We start from the raw sequence: 16,854 nt of genomic DNA on the forward strand, positions 1-16,854 counted from the left end.
TTTTATTAGTTCGGAAAGCTTAACATATCAAGTATTTCACAAAATATCTGACTTTCTTTCTCATTTTTTTGTCTCTGTCATTACTTATTTGAATTCAGTATTTTGAGTTCCAAGATAACATGTCAGCATCTGTATTGCCAAATGGTTGTACAATGAGGTTCCAATGACTAATTAAATGTCCATCATTTTTAAATGTAGTTTAAAATCAAACCACCAGATGTCAGTGTCACTTCATGATTATACCATATACCACCTGCTACTGGTGTAAGTACAGCACATGTGCAAAATGGGGCCACAAGACATACAGAGACATGTTTTACTGTTATACATCTAAACTAATTGCTATTTAACACCCAGAATGCAATGATGATGATTTTATAACATGTAATAAATGTTACTATTCTGTGAAATCCTGTATCACTTTTTAGTCACTAAGAGAAACAAACGCACCATTGTGTTGAACCCGGTGGTCTTGTGTGAAAAAACGAACATGTATCTGTTTAAAAACCTTATTTCCGTGTCTAATGTTGGAAATAAAAGAGGAAAGAAATCTGTATGTAGTTCAGTTTTGTGTCCTGGTACAGTGTTCGTGTTCTAGAACACCCTACCCTGTGGAGTAAGGGTCAGCTGAGTGTTAGCTTGCAGCGCATTGAGTGTTATTTATGGGCATGAAAGTAACCTAGAATGACACAACTGTACTACTGTCCTTTGCACTCCTTTTGGAGTTTGCATAAAACTAGTGACTGCCTCAGTTTACCACTTCGACAGCAAGTGTTTAAATTACATTTCAATATTTATTAGACTGTTAATCACACTTTACCCAACTGGCTGAAACTGGCAGAGGCCCGGTGGTTTACCCTTTAAAAAAGGCATTTCTGATAGGACATACTATTTCAGTCAAAAGCAGTTCTAATGACATCAGCTAACAGTGGGGTTTGTGTTTGGTTTGTGGTTTAGAGTTTCTGGAAAGGAATATTAAGCTTGAATACTCTGAGAACCACAATTAAGTTTAGTGCACTTCCATTGAACTGGGGCGATGGTAGAAGTCTCTGAGAAAGATAAATCCAAATCTCAGCGAATAAAACCATCCAGTAAATTATCCTTACCAGAAAAACGAAAGAGAAAAAAAAGAGATCACTTCTCTGGAAAGTCTTGTCTCACAACACTCCTTGTAATTCCCAGCTGCTGCTCGACAACAGGGAATGAATGTGAACCACACTCTTTAGCTGAACTCGTTCTCCCTCCAAACTCATCAAATACTGCTGCTTCAAAATATGACACTGTAGGCTCTCCTCTAGCGTCATTTTCTGGACATGCAGGGCTTTGTGGTTGAGTTAGCAAGAATAGATATGCAATTTCTGTCTACACTTTTAATAAATAAATAATAATTCCTGAAATTGGGTGGTTAATGTTGTGAAGGGATTGCAGTGTGGTCAGGTTCAGGCACAAAAACTAGCCAACTAGCCACAAAAACTACTTGGTTTGGGTAGGTTTAGGAAAACGTAAATTACGTTTCGCAGTGGATGTAACTTTGGTACGTTACATAAGTTAACTTATGTACATTACTTAAAATAAATAGTTTACTTTTGGTTTCACAAGGGACACAAACTGCATTCTCCGGGGTTAAAGTCATGTGTTTGTTTGAACCATCCATCCACCCAGCCCACAAGCTCCATATGCTGACTTTCTCACTGTTTATACCACGCCACAAACTTTGATGGTGTGCACGTCCAGAAATTAAACAAGAGGGTTACATACAGCATCATATTTTGAAGCGGAAGACCACTGATCAAGGGGCAGTATTTGACAATGGGGAATTAAGACCATGCTGAAATAATTTTAACCATACTTTAACCATATGTAGTTTCTTAAACATTAACAGTGGCCGTATTAGTCGTTTTGCAGAAAAATGGGGCAGAGACTGAACGATAAAGTAAATGTATGGGCCATAAAACCAAAAGAATCAGCTTAAAGAGGCTAAAAGGGATATTGTAAAAACATATTTTCCTCCCCTCCCTATAAACCTATAATAATATACTATACACATAATGTATGCTTCTCAGATGTCCCCTGCAACTTTGTCCACAATATAATGTTACTTATACAGTAAAACCAGTATTACAGATGGTCATTGCTATGCTTAGATCTAGATAAAAAAATATATAAGGGTTACTATGGAGAGGGAGGCAGCATTTTGATTTTTGTTCATATGCATCAGGCCCGTGGACCAGCTGTTGTCCACCTGACACTAGGTCCACTCTATGCTGATGACATCTGAATACACAAAGTAGACATTCAGCCACATTCTGTACTCGCCTGCTGGTGAAATGCACTTTACCAAAGCAATCATAATGACAATAGTTAACATTTTAATGAGAACAAATTAGATAACCAGCATTATCACTGTGATCAACGTCATTATTACCTAACTAGACGGCTTTGGAGGGATTTGTTTTATCTCTCTGTTATGTCTTTTCTGCATGCTCTGTTTGCAGACTGCAGTGGTCATGCTCCAACCTGGTGGCAGCTTTGCTGTCATTTATTATCTGAAGTTGATGGCTAGTGCAAACAGTTGCTAAGGTCATAATAAGTTTTATTACTCTTCCTATTACGTTAATGCTGTCATATCATCTCTCTGTGCTTCCTGTTTGCTAGAAAGCTCTTTCTCATTCACACAATGTGGGACAAAAGCTCAGAGCAGTCAGTTGCTGTCATTGTCTGCGTTCTTTATGACACAGAGCAGAGCAGTTACCTAGGTGAATAACAGTTCTGCACAACATCACCCACAGACTGCCTCATGATAGAGAACAAATATATCAGTCATTTTTAAATCAGATAATCAGATCAGACTCCAGGTATTTGCAGAACTACATGCAAACTTCACCTGACTGTATGTTTACATTGGATGTTTAATCTATGTCACTGGGCTAAATGAGATACTTAAAATACCCTTGCTGCAGGCTCAAAGTGTCATAATAACTGAAATGTTAGTGCAACTGCATTATACATAAGTGTGTGGGTGTGCTCATCTTATATCTGAAAGGACAACACATTTTACTAGTTTTTCAAATAATTTAGTTTATTTGCTGGTAAGTAAAAAAAGAAAACAGTGATATAAATATTATCTTATAAATTAAATTGCACATTTTTCATCTTTGTTTGGTAAAAATGCAACAAATATATTACAGTCAAATAAATACAAATAAATACAAAATCATAAAGTATCCTACATGCCTGTTCACAAACAGTGTAAGAATCTGACAGAGGGACATTATATATCACAATCACAAAAATTTGCCTAATTGTAAAGAAAAGTGTTTTTCCCACTTCTCCTGCCCTTCTTTTTTGATTGTCTCAGTGTGATACACTTTCCCTTGACTTTGCTGTCCAAACATCATCTGTATTCACACAATCCACTTAAGGCATCAACTTCTCCTCCATTTTCCATTTCCCTTCAATCTGTCCATATCTTCGAATGGACAGAGCCAACAGAATGCGCTCATCCACTGCCGCTTTCTAGATCGTCACGATCTCTGTGTCTGCAACTGCGTCCAGCTTCATGATGCAGCACCTAACGCTATGCCTGTCTTGCCTTCTCAACCCTTAAGGCGACCGCTAACACTAACAATTCTCCATCAGCTCACGGAGAGATATTCACGCCTTCTTCTCCTGCCGGGGCGGCTTGGTGGCCTTGGCGCTTGGTTTGGCTTGGCACACTAGGTCCCTGTAGGCTGGAGAGCGGAGGAACCGAGGGTAGCAGTCTTTGGCCATGAGCATGTAGATCTTGTGCTGGGCCAGGTCGAAGCAAGAAGATGACAGCTCCAGCATGTTGGCTTTGGTGATATCACGAGTTTCGTGGTCAATGTTAATCTGGTAAAAGGGAACAAGAAGACAGAACCAGATTAGTCTCTTTTTGTCCAATTTAGAGAAACTAGTGTCTATACGTACAATGCCTAACTAGGCACATAAATTAAATTGGTTGGTTTTGGTGTAAAAAAGAAATGGTAAAATATATAGTTTTACAGTGCAGGTAGAAATGTGAGGAAGAAAAGGAAAGGGAGTTCATCTAATTTTATAAGATTTAGATTTGGTGCTTTCTTACCTCCCGGGGAGCGTCGCTGCCGATGAATTCATCATAGATCTTCTGGGCTTTGGCTGATAATTTGGCAGGAGATTTGGTACTCCTGTAATCCTCACAGGCAAAGTAGAACGCGATGTTCTCTTCGCTGAACTCGGATACCAGGAAGGCAGTGAAGGCACACAGTCCATCTGAGGAAAGAGAGGAAATTTGATTACTTATGGTACATAATTGTCCCGCAGGGGGTGCATGTGTCTGTAAGTGTAGCTATTATATGCCTTTACTGGCATTTACATGTGCTTTTTTGTGTGCAAATGTCTCAAAAATTGCAAATATCTAGATATTTACTTACATTTGCTGGACAAGAGTTTTTCAAAGGACTGTTTCCACCTAAGGCATTCCTCCATGGTTGGCCTGAAAATAGATGAAGCAAGGTTAGATTCAACCCAGACTTTTAAATAAGCACACAGTGACAATAAATGTAAAATAAATTGGTAATAATATATTAGTACAGAATGATGCTTACTTATTGTGCCCCATTTTGCAGCTGGATAGATTCCAGTTGGGTTTTTGCAGAATGCTTCCCAGCCTTGCTTTCAGCTCCTTGGCCCTGTGAGGCAAAGAAAACAGTTTAGACACATTTTTCCCAAGACCTTCATTGCATACTTATAAGCCATTTGCAAAATCTACACTGAGTACAAAGTCTTAATTTAGCACAACCTAGAACTTCTATTTTAGCTTCTCAAATGCTTACATGCAGATGCACACAGATAAAACAGCAGAGCTGTCTTCCATATCCTGTAATCCTAATCCCATGTGAATGTTTGCATGAAGCTTCATGTACCTTTCCAGGCAGCAGGTGGGCAGCGATGCTAGTCCTTTACACATAGCAGCAGGTTGGAGCTGGTAGGGGTAGTGTCTTGGTCGGGTGGTGGTTAAATATCCGTTTAGTAAAGCTCAGTAAGGAGCGAGATCTGAGTGTCTGAACAGAGCCGGAGCAGAGGTTTTATAGTCCAACCTCCCCTGCCTCTGATGTGTCATCAGCCTTCTCGGCCAATCACAGAGAGGTAAAGAGAGAGCAAGAGGCAGAGGGAGAGAGAGATAGGGAAAGACAGAGACAGGGAAGGAGGGAGGGAGTGAAAAACGGGGGAGTATATACAAGGACGAGGCTGGGAAATTACTGTAAAATGATGATGTTCTATGCTATGTTTTTCTTGCATGTCCCTGAAAACACCCCACAGTTAATCTTTAAGTGTTTGCATTCAACCTTCTCTTTCAAAACAACTTATTTGTGAGAATAAAAAATTTAATTTCATCCTGTGTCCAGGTGTTAGAATGGTGTCTAGAGTTGAAAATGCTGTATATATTTAGTGTTGTATGAGCTCACCAGCTACACAATACATCCTTGAAAATAATCTTAAACTTGGCACACGTGTACATTTCTCATAGTTTTCCTTATACACTGAAACAACAACACCCATTGAATGTCACTATTAAGTGACACCTTTGTCTTCTGATGTCATGTATTTGTCATATTTAGTCTTTTATTAGTTTTTTTCAAATACCAGTTAGCTTCAAAATTGTGTTTTGTCATCAATTACAGCCTTTTACAACACAGAGCTTGCCTCTGTATAAATGAAAGTTTCAGTCTATCGGTCTGTGTGTATGGTATAACCCAACAAGCCAATCCACTCATAACATCCTGTGTTGTCCTTTACTCATTTGTTCCTGCTTCATGTTCCTGCTCTGTACAAAAAAGGCATAATTGAAGAAACAGGCAGGTTGATAAAGGACCATTCTGGTGGTAAAAGCAATCAGACTCTTTATGGGCCTGATAAAAGTGTTAATTCCAGGGAATGCTGGAAAGGAAATGTGGTAATTCACTTTGTTTAATTATATTACTGTAAGCAAGCTGGATGTACAACCAACTACTCGACACAATAAAGCCGAGGCGGGACCGTTTCCCATATGGCAAGCTGCAGGTTTCTTATCTAGGATTTGTTTGTCATATAATTCAGATTAAAAAGGGACATTAGATTATTGGGACATTAGAGTCAATACCATTCTTCAGTCACATATTGCCTTAGATTATCTAACACATCACTTGCACTTACAGTGGACCCTAGTGGGCGTATTTCCAAATGAGAGAGGATTAAAGCAGTGATTCAACCGAAGTAATTAATAATAATCTGTTTTTGTAATCTGTACTTTTGAATTTGAAGGTCTTGTTTTTTTCAAGCTACACCAAGAGCCACCGGAGCCAATACAACATTAAAGGACCTCCAAACACTATTTTCCAAATGACAGTGGAAACATTGTATTGCACACGTTGCGTAAGTCTACAGCCATGGGCATTTCAGGGAATTGAGACCCAACAGGGCTGTGTGATAGATGAGATCAGCTCTATTCAAGGGAATGTTACACCCCTCTAATAAAAACATATGTTGTCATACGTCAGTGGTTTTATTAAGAAATGTGACATATATGTGTTACCGAATCATGTGGCTTTGATCACTTGTTTAAATGCTTAAAACAACCTTTGCAACAAGTGACCTTTCGCGGTTGTGTGGACGATGACTGGGCCCTCTCTGATGCAAATGTGGCAGTAGACTATTAGACGATTGAAAATAGATCGTTCTTCGCATTCCTTTCATCTTTCTTCCTTTAATCACCACGATCTTTTTGACCTTCAGTCACAATGTTTCGTTGCCAAAGCTTAGCAATCACTTACCATATAGGTCAAATAAGAAAAATTATATTAGTCATTTCCGAAACAGCTAGTCACATGGGTCGTTTTGAAACACACTGCCAAAATGAGGACTTACAAATCACCCTTAAAGCAGTTAGTCCAGACTATCCCTAGGCTAAAAAGGAAGCAGTACAAAGGGTGCTGCCTGTGATACACAAGCATTTAGCAAGAGCTCACAGTGTACCGAGACAACGCAGCGCTGATTAGGTTGAGTCAGTTAATGCAGAGTGGATGGCTCCGGCTAGGAGGAAACACAACTGCACATGGGATTACCTAACCTGTCCAGATTCATTGTGCTGGGGAAGATTTAATTGCACCATTTATTGCCAGGAAAGAGCAAATGTTTGCCCGAGAAGCCTGGGGGAACCCGGCCACCCACTCACCTACTCAGACGCTCACACTGTGATGTCAGCACACTTCTTTGTCATTGGGACTAACAAAGGCAAAGGACAACCGGAAACAGGAGAATACAAGTGCGAAGGTGTATAGCGTTGTTGAGCGAAAGCTGGGGAGTCGCTGTCCTTGAAGCTGGCTGTGCAGCACACGCACGCATCAAGTCTATCAAACTGGAAATAACACCTTACATCAGTATGGGCTCCAACCCTATTCTGTAACTCCAAATTAATTTGAAGACATGGGATCTAACAGGTCCTGAGAAACATGAATATACCACTGCTTTGCTACTAATATTTTTATTGCAACATTGGTTATCATCGTTTCAGACAGGTGAGATAAAGCTGTGACGCTTTAAAATCTTCTCGTTCCCAGAAAACCCCCCCCCTCCATGGAATGGAAATCTCTATCTGACATATAAGCAACAGAGAGTTTTATTGTTTGATCTGCCATCGTCTAGTGATGCCAATTGTTGCCCTTAGGAGAATATAGAGTACATCAGTTTCAAGGCATGACTGTCTAACCGTCCATGGGTTAATACGGTTAAATGGTTATCGACTCTCTGAATGACGAGCAGTGATGCTCTCAGTATTGAGGATGTATAGAGGCTTTTCTGAGAAAGCCCTGGACTGTCTTTGTCCTTGTTTTTAATCTTAGAAAGAGTCCTAGTTTGGGAGCTTTAACAATTACAAGTTGAAATCAGACTTAATACATACAATGCGCTACTTTAGACACATTTAGTGTTTGATCAAGAAAAATCTCACGTCTTTGTTGTCTATTGGTTCACCGTAATCATTTACTGGTAAAAGGCAATCATCTCTGTTAAAATATCTGTGTCTGTATTGAAGCTGTTCAAGGTAGTGGTTCATTTGGAAGGGACACATATACAGTTTTTGACAACAACTAAGAAGGTTTATAAAGCTGCAGTGCAAGTGCTTAGATTGTTTTATATTTATTTAACAAAAAAATAAATCTTTAACTTAACCACCACATTTAGCTCAGTCTTAACCTATACACTAACATAACTTACAACTTCACTTAATCAGTTGTATCAAATGTACAAATTGAGACGGATAAGGACACATTTTAACCTTTATGACAAGTCACTCTGGGTTTCAGTCTTATTATTGGAATCCTTCTCTGTGTCTGGGCTCAGCTGTCTGCAATCATTTGTTACCTGGTGGCATTGGGTTGAATGAAGCTATGGTCTCTGGCCAAGTAACCAGAAAGATGAGTAGCTGTAGCTGACAAAGTTCTACCTTTGTGAATGAAGATTCCTCTTCCAGGAATATAATTAACAAACAGCTATTCAACGGGTAAGCCGTAATAACAGCATCCCGTGTTCACATTTTTAACCCGGTCATGTTCTAAGGTGGCTCCTGGCATTTTTCCCCTCACAACAACACATTCTCTGGATCAACAGATAATGTGGCCTCATATCTTCGAAGCAAAATGAGGGCTTTGTTGCTAATGTGAATATCTTTCTTTTAGAATTGGTGAAGGAACAAAATACATTTGACACAGACACAGACAGAGATTCATTTGAATGTTGAGCTCTTTAACTGTCTGTCTGTATCAGTTGTGAGTATGACTGAAGGTGGGTCAAGGGAAAATCTTAGATTATTGATGTGCTGTTTTTTTAGAAACGCCTCAGACTAGTTATTTGCTCTGAATTTCAAATGGCCTTTATATTAGAACACTGCAAAAAAAACCTGACAATTTATCTTGAATGTGTCAAGTCTAAATACTGAATCGCACCAAGGAAACGCATCACCAGGCAATCCTGATAAACCAGAGGTGACATTTACCTGTATGAGTGAGTTTCAAATAAAAGGTCACATCTCACTCCTTGCTTGCTTCATCACCTCTGGGACAGAATTGAGGCCGAGGCCAGTTCAGGACACTTGCGTCTCAGGGCCCTACTTTACCTCGACCCACAATTCTATTCATATTATTTGCATTCGGAGTAAGCCCTTTTACCTCAGGATACCTGAAATTGGAAGTCTTTTTTCATCTCAGGCTGTCCATCTTGAGCATAGTGAAGAACTTTCCGTTTCATCTTGGCTCAGCTGGGATGGAGAGAAAAGTGCATCCTCGGCTCAGCGTGCTCCTTTCACAGTTCACCTCCGTCTAGGTTCTGCTACGGGGATAAGAAAGCAGAAGTGGGATCATCCTCTCTTCAGGGGATGTTGTTATGCCACCCTCCATATTGTCACTAAAAAAAAAAATACATTAAATCAGATAAGGTCCCTGATACCTCACTCTCACCCTGGTGCTGGTAACAGAGGAGCACAAAGCAAAAATACCACCAACAGGCAATAATAGTGAGTTATTTGATGGTAAATTACACCCTGATGGCAATTTGTTATTAGCCATCTTTCCTTCGGAGGTTGAGCACTTTTCTGTTAGCATAGAAAGTAGGCCAAGGAGCTGTGTAAAGTCCTCTTATGTGTATTAAATGATGAGCAGTTTTGGAACCAGAACTAGAATCTAACCCCATTTGTACCATACTTGTATCAGATAGGAAATTGGATCACACAAAAGAAATGCCCTCTCTCCTCTTAAAGATGCATTGTACAAATAAGTAAAATACATTCTTGATGGTGTATTATGTTAATGCAGGGGATTTATCCAGTATTACACATGTGGTGTGCAAAAACAGCTTTTGCTGCTTAAAACTAGCAAGGGGCATAATAGGTCCTTGACTTCTACCCGACATATTTCAAGGCCTTCTTCCGGACCCCCTCTTGGTTCTGCTGGAAAACTCCTGTAATTTGCATGGCCCTCTAACTTTATAATGAATAATCGTCATACACAGTTAGTCTGATTTCACCCATGTTGCTATGGAACACAATCCATACACAATTCACACACTACATGTCATTTAATTTGTCAGCGCCATTTGGTAACCCACAACCCAATTCATGGGACCTGAGCACAGAGGCAACTTAACTAGAAGAGCTGCTGTCAAAATGTCAGGGCAGGATGGCATCCCGCCTAAAAAGAAATCTAAATATCTAATATCTAATCTAAATCATGCAAAATTAAGCATAGCTGAACTGAACAGTTTCCATTTCCTAGCTACTAAAAGCCACATATGCATAGTCACTCTTGTGGATGCAGAAAGTAGAGAGAGAGAGAGAGAGAGAGAGAGAGAGAGAGAGAGAGAGAGAGAGAGAGAGAGAGCTCATTTGGATGAGTGAAACATGACATCACCCATTGGTTTGTGGAGTACCATTTTGAATCCTTGAGTTTTGTATTATGACCACTTCATTTTTTTGCGTCAGCCACGTACTGCGAGTTGAGCTGTGCTTATTGGCTGTGCTTTGTTTCGACTCCTCCATCGAATGAAACAATGGCAGCCTGCCTGGGCACAAATGTTCTCGCATTATAGATACATCTTTTCAGACACATGAGAAATGCTTAGAAGAGAACCAGGTACAATTACAGGGTACAGGTAAATGCAGTAACGGATTTTAAATTTATATTTGATCAGTACTGCCTAGTTTTACAGATTGATCTGGATTTTGTGCGGTGCGCTGAATGGGCTCATACAAGAATGACTTGTATCATGCTGTATTGAAGAAGACTTGTGTTCGACACCATAAACCCATTGGGAAACAGTTTACTGTGGTATTGAGAGGTAGTTTTGAGTCTTATGGGAAAATTAACCTAAGGAACTTTTTTGCAGTCCATGAAGTTGCACCCTGGTGGCCATTAGAAAGATTGCACGTTTAAGACACTTCCACTTTGGCTTTACTTCACTGCATAATTATGCACTGTCAAAGTGCTGTTAGCAGTCTAAGTTTGTCTCTTGTCACCAGCAACTAACAGGGCTAGCTACAAACATTGTACTTTTAGCCATGTTTTGGCTATACATTAGCATTGGACATATTGAGCATAATGTGGATTGCACATTGGTGGATTATAAGCAATAGTGGTTTGAAAAGTTTCTCACATGGATGTTTTGATACTTTTTTCAATTTGGTTGGAAAACATTCAGCCTTCATTTAGTGACTGTTACTGAGTGTATGTACCACTGGAACATCAGTGCTGTATTTTTTATCTAAGTTTACATTTTTAAATTGTCGCAATATTGAATCAGAACTGGAATTAAAATTCAATTTGCCGTTGAACATATAGGTACAAACGGTATGAACATCTTGCTCCTTGGGTTTCTATTGATGATGACTACACAGCTAAAAAAGTATTGTTGTGTGGAGGACAGTTCGGCTCTCCACATGCCTCTTTTGTCTCCACATGAAGCAGTAACCAGCTGTTAAATTTGCTTTGCTTTGTGATGCCGATCGCAAATCACTTCCACAATACAGAACGTACACATTAGGCCACAGAACAAACACACTGAGCAGCTGTTCTGATGACACACTCAAAGTTAACTGAACAAGTTGTCTTATGTGTGAACATCCAGTGTACTGCCAGGCTACTGATGCATGTGTGTACCATCACTGTGCAGTCAATACAACTAAATGGAGACAAATGTGGATAAGGTTCCCTGCAGACATGGTGTTACTTTATGCCTGAGGAAGTGGTGATGACAACAAAGTAGTAGCAATCATATTCGAGTACAGCCATGTGTTTGTGGCTTGTTTGTGTTCATAGTCTGTATGTGCTGGAGAAGAGAAGGTGAATTAGAAAAAAACAACAACAACAACACCCTAGTCGTGGGTCAATGCCACAGGAAGTGTCTGTAATGTTTCCCGGCATTACATTGGCTTGTTTGTTTGTTTTTTTCTGAAGGTCCCTCAGAGCGGCGACTCACTAAAGAGCGGAAGGGGACAGCTGAAAGCCTGTTTAAATGAATAAGTGAATGGAAAATTTCAAACAGAAAGATGAATTGCTGGGAAACGATTGCCCGGATCTGCACTGTATAAGACAGATTTCAAATGGAAACCCAAACAAGAGGAATGGATGAGTGATTTAGCTTGCGGTGGTTCTGCTGTTTTTGCAGTGTTTATTGATTTTATTTTTGACTAATGGCAGATATTTCTCCATTCACCCAAAAAAAAAAAAAAAAGAAAGACAGGTTGGTTTAAGATAGATGTATAATCGTATAATCTGTTACCTGCTTGTATAAATGCATGTCTCGCCAGGCATTCCTCGATCCTTACTTACACTTTAAAAAGCGAAGGCTGTCCTGTCCTTTTTGAAATTTCTCAAAATTTCTCATACTATTAGTTACCAAATAGTTTGACATGTTGAGAAACATGCTTATTTACTTATTCAACAAATATGAGTTTCCACAATGCCAGACTATTCCTTTAAAAGTAAAATGGGCCATGCAGATCCACAAACATTACGTTGACGGTTTGCATTAATTTATTGCTCTCATTCGTGGGAACGTCACATACCATAACACCTTTAAAATGAGGCCCAAATCTTTTTCAGCTTGTTTTCAGCGCATATATTTGCACTATAAACTGTCCTATGAAAAATGTCTTCACTCTAGTGTTTGCTTAATCTCATTAGAAGCTGGGTTCACAAGAGGAGGCTTTATGATCTGGTCCAGAATTTAAAAAATTCTTTAAGAAATCTAATGTTTCTGGGTGTTAGCCACTTACCTTTACTCAGTTTTGGTTGGGGTGCCAATATTAAGTTATTTTAGAACTGTGAGCCACCCACAAAGAACCTTATATTCACAATTTGAACCAAAAGTGTGAGGATCTGTACTTGGACAGTTGTCTTTTTCCCAAGCCACTCAACATTTGTGAAGTGGTCCTGTTTGGTCTCTGTGGGAGTCCGTCTGGCAGTGTGCATATAGCGGCCTCAGGTTGCTCATCTGTCTGATCCTCCTCTGGGGAGGAGAAGAGCAGCCTGCCGCAAGCCCAGCCAGATGCTCACTGTGGCTGTTAAACAATAACCACTGGAGTGTGCTCCCCCCTCAGCAACACTGTGATCTGTAACTACTCCCAGGGGGCTGTTTAGACAGAGGTCAGTCGAGCCTACAATATGCAAACTGTCCCGAGATTTAAAGTCATAATCTGTGAAATAATGTATCTGTGTTTGTCATTGCTGGTGTTCATTACTATGGTGTTTTTTCACTATTTAATATCAGAAATGTTGCAGACATTGTGTCTAGAGCTCTTTGAGCTTTTTCTTTTGATTTCCCGCTGGAGTTGGGGTCTGTGTATTTAATTATGTATGCACGATGTGTCCACCTACTTTAATTTTTCAAGGACCACCTGCTTTACTTTTTCTTACTTTTTTATTTCAAGGCATCTGATTTCTCAAGTTTCAAGAAGCAATCTGAATGGAAGTAGTGCAGTGTGCACCGTCCGTGTGTAGTTATACCTGAGGCAGTACTGTATAGCATAAGTTACACAAGCAGCTGGACACTACACAAATAATACCAGGTGGTAGCCCTGACTTTACCAACTGACATAGGCATCCTATAAAACTAGCAGCACTGTGCTGCAACAGTGCTTTTACCATTAAAGTGGCCTTGCAACATCTACTTTGACAGACATACAAACCCATATGCTCCACTCCAAACAAACACATTAAATATGATCAAATGTTTGATCACTATGCTACTGTCTCATCTGCTTGCTGTCTATGAGCTGGCTTCCTGGATATCACCACCTAATCTTTTTATGACGGGTGTATATTCGTCATTTCCTGTGTATTTATGTACATATTTACATAGAGTATTTGGTGCAGTCCACCACCGACACTGGTAACCAGGAGCATTTTTTTTCAAACAGCAAACATGATTCTTTTTTGTGATAATCTGAAGGATTAATAGGCGCAGTCTTCAGAGTCAATCCACAGCAAGCACACGTGTCACAGCACATGCCCTGTCTGTGAATGCTGAATGCTTTCCAAGTGTTTTGGTTGTGTCATTAGAGAAGTGCCATTTTTTATTTAACAAGTACATTTTTTCCGTGCTGTGCTACATACTAGAAAGAGGAATGCTTTCAGGAGTGAAAGCTGTCGCACGGCATTGCAAATTATTTGTTCTGACTTAATCTGTGTTGTGTGCGTCTGTGCTGTCACGTGTGCTCCTAATTTTAACCGCAAACATCCTTGAAGCCCTCTAGATTCATTATCGTATTCATTCTGACAGAACTCAGTGGAATAATGAACCTATTAAAAGTGTGTCTGTGAAGTGTGTACTGGAGACAGGTGGACTATAGTGAGAGGGGAGCAGGGTTATCTGGCTGAGCTGAGACACATTTTACAGCCATGAATAAAATATAACAGCAATGCTCTCCAACAACAGCCCCTCCAGCAGTTAGATGACTGCGACCTGTAGGTGGTCCTTTACCAGTAGAGCTGGCCCCAGAGTAATCACTGATAATGATTAACTTGACATGAATGGCTTTGTTTTTTTCTGCTATACCCCAATGGTGGGGTTGTGAAACGGCAGGCCCAGACAACAACAGGACTGATATTTGACTCTTGTCAACATCACAAACACACACTACGAATGTACCTGCTGCCTTGGAGATCATCACAAACAATCAGTAATGTCAATAGCAGGGAGCAGCAGGTACTGTTATTCCAAGAGACTGTTGTTTGTGACTAAAAATAAGAGGTAACACACAAGTGGACAATCCACTCCTATGGGAATATCAGAGTTTGGTTTATAAGGGTACAGTATAAAGGGAGATATGTTGAAAACACAGCTCTTCATAGTTTTATTATACCCATATGACACATATAATACAGCACATTGAGATAGCTTGAGCCAGAGCCACAAATCATCTTTCTTATGTACTTTACTGTCAGGAAGTTTCAGCAAATATATAAAAAAGTTATTTATAAAAGTTTCCTTCTGCAGCTTTAATGAAAATTTGTTATTACACTAACCAACTAAAAAAAAAATTGTCATACTGCCATCAGCAGACTTAGTAGCATAGTGCTGCCTTTTCACTTAATTTGCACACATAGTACAGTACATTTTGTAACAGATCATGATTTCCTAAAAATATGTTTATTTCCAAACAGTCTGCACTACAATGAACAGTTAATATATTTGTTTTTTGCTAACTTTGGCTGTCGTTTGTTGCTGGACAGGTAGTGTACAGTGGGTTTATCAGATCTTGTTGATGAGAGCTGAGGCTAAACCATATAGTAAAGGTTCTGTAAAACCAAACTGATGAACATGGCTAAAATTCTCCATGGAGCTGCAGAGTTGTTGATAATTCTCTGTTGGTGTACCACTGCAAGCAAAGCCTTGTACTTTAAATAGGGTCATTTAATTTAACATACTGACAAATAAAGCATTACACTTACATCATCACAGTCACGAGAGACTGCATAGTCTAATAAAAACACACCTATTTTTTTCATTCCTCTTATTATTGTAACATGGACAATCAAATTTGTTTTGTTTTTTTCCCGCGCCACTTCTGTTGTTTGTCTCAGAGCTGAACAGGAGGAGTAATCAACTGTCCCTCTCATCCTCCCCATGATCCATAGTCATGGCAGCACTGCACCATGGGTATAGTGTTTACTATTGATAAAAACACCAGAGAGATACAGAGACATGGAGTAACACGCGAAGGGATAGAATGATAAAAGAGATTGAGCAATTATGATGTGATTACCACAATTGTCACATTAGCTGCTGTCAATTAAATATAATAATAATAATAATAATAATAATAATAATAATAATAATAATAATAATAATAATAATAATAATAATAATAAGAAGAAGAAATGTTCTTTCTTGTTTGTTTAAAGCCAGTTGAAAGAATAAGGTTTAGTTTTTGAAACACAGGTTTGCACAGGATTTTTTGGTGGGGGAAAAAAAAGCTTTTTACTTTTCAAAAGCAGGTAGAGTTACTCATCCTGTTGCTATTTATAAAGTAGTGCATGTGTTTGCCTTTCGGCTGCCTTTACCCATTATGTGAAAGACAATGTATTTAAAACAGAGGAGCACCAAGACAGCATCAGCATTGATAACAGATTCCATGACAAAAAAGCACCTGCACATGATTTACTCACTCTCTGATGCCCAATTGCATTAGAGTCATTTACACGTCCATAGCCACAGACAGGTTGCACCGCTCATCATTACGTGCCGAGCTGACGCTCAGCTTGTAATCTCTTTCACAGGGAGATGTCTGTTGGCTGTGTTTGCAGTCTACTGGCCCAGATAGGCTTGTGTTGTCTACTGAGCAGGGCGCTGTCCCACATTCACCCTGCTCCTCATTCCCTGAGTGACTAACACATTGACAACAACAGAAAAGTTAATGGATGTGTTATGTCACAGTGGGCGACCGCATCCCACCAGTGCCCCAGATACAGTAGAGAACAGTGGTTTTCTCGTGAACGGTGCTCCAGCTAAACAGAAATAGTGTCATGAATGTTTGATTATTTTTCTGTTTTTAGTTTTTCCATCATTCTTTGTGTGAGTCATCGCTCTTAAAAAGCAGCTGCAAGATCTGACCTATGTGACTAAATTTATGACTATGTTGTATGTAAAGTTTTGGATGAAAGTTCTTGCAATTTGTAAAGCAATGGACTGACTCTGTTCAGCCTGTTACTTTAATTTTTCACTTCATTCCTTGTCTCCTTGTTATTCCAGTAGAATGGTAAATATAGATTAGACACAATCCTAAATCTCGTATCTAAAAATTTTATTTAAAAAAGCAGCAATGAATCA

The 16,854-nt window shown here is 39.4% G+C and overlaps 1 protein-coding gene across 2 annotated transcripts; it reads right to left on the bottom strand.

The window, feature by feature from the left end:
* Positions 1 to 3,052: 3,052 nt before the first annotated feature.
* Positions 3,053 to 5,068, bottom strand: LOC127350683 (regulator of G-protein signaling 5-like). Of its 2 annotated transcripts, none has more exons than XM_051377511.1 (5): positions 4,923 to 5,068; positions 4,605 to 4,688; positions 4,431 to 4,492; positions 4,103 to 4,269; positions 3,053 to 3,870 (listed from the first exon to the last, which is right to left on the bottom strand). In XM_051377511.1, the coding sequence occupies exons 1-5, from the start codon at positions 4,964 to 4,966 to the stop codon at positions 3,655 to 3,657; spliced, it is 573 nt and encodes a 190-aa protein (XP_051233471.1). In that variant the 5' UTR covers positions 4,967 to 5,068; the 3' UTR covers positions 3,053 to 3,654. The 2 variants fall into 2 exon arrangements, with proteins under 2 accessions (XP_051233471.1, XP_051233470.1); XM_051377510.1 differs by having other exon boundaries at positions 4,833 to 5,064.
* Positions 5,069 to 16,854: the final 11,786 nt, after the last annotated feature.

Source organism: Dicentrarchus labrax, unplaced genomic scaffold (genome assembly GCF_905237075.1).
Source record: "Dicentrarchus labrax unplaced genomic scaffold, dlabrax2021, whole genome shotgun sequence".
Taxonomy (NCBI): Eukaryota; Metazoa; Chordata; class Actinopteri; family Moronidae; genus Dicentrarchus; species Dicentrarchus labrax.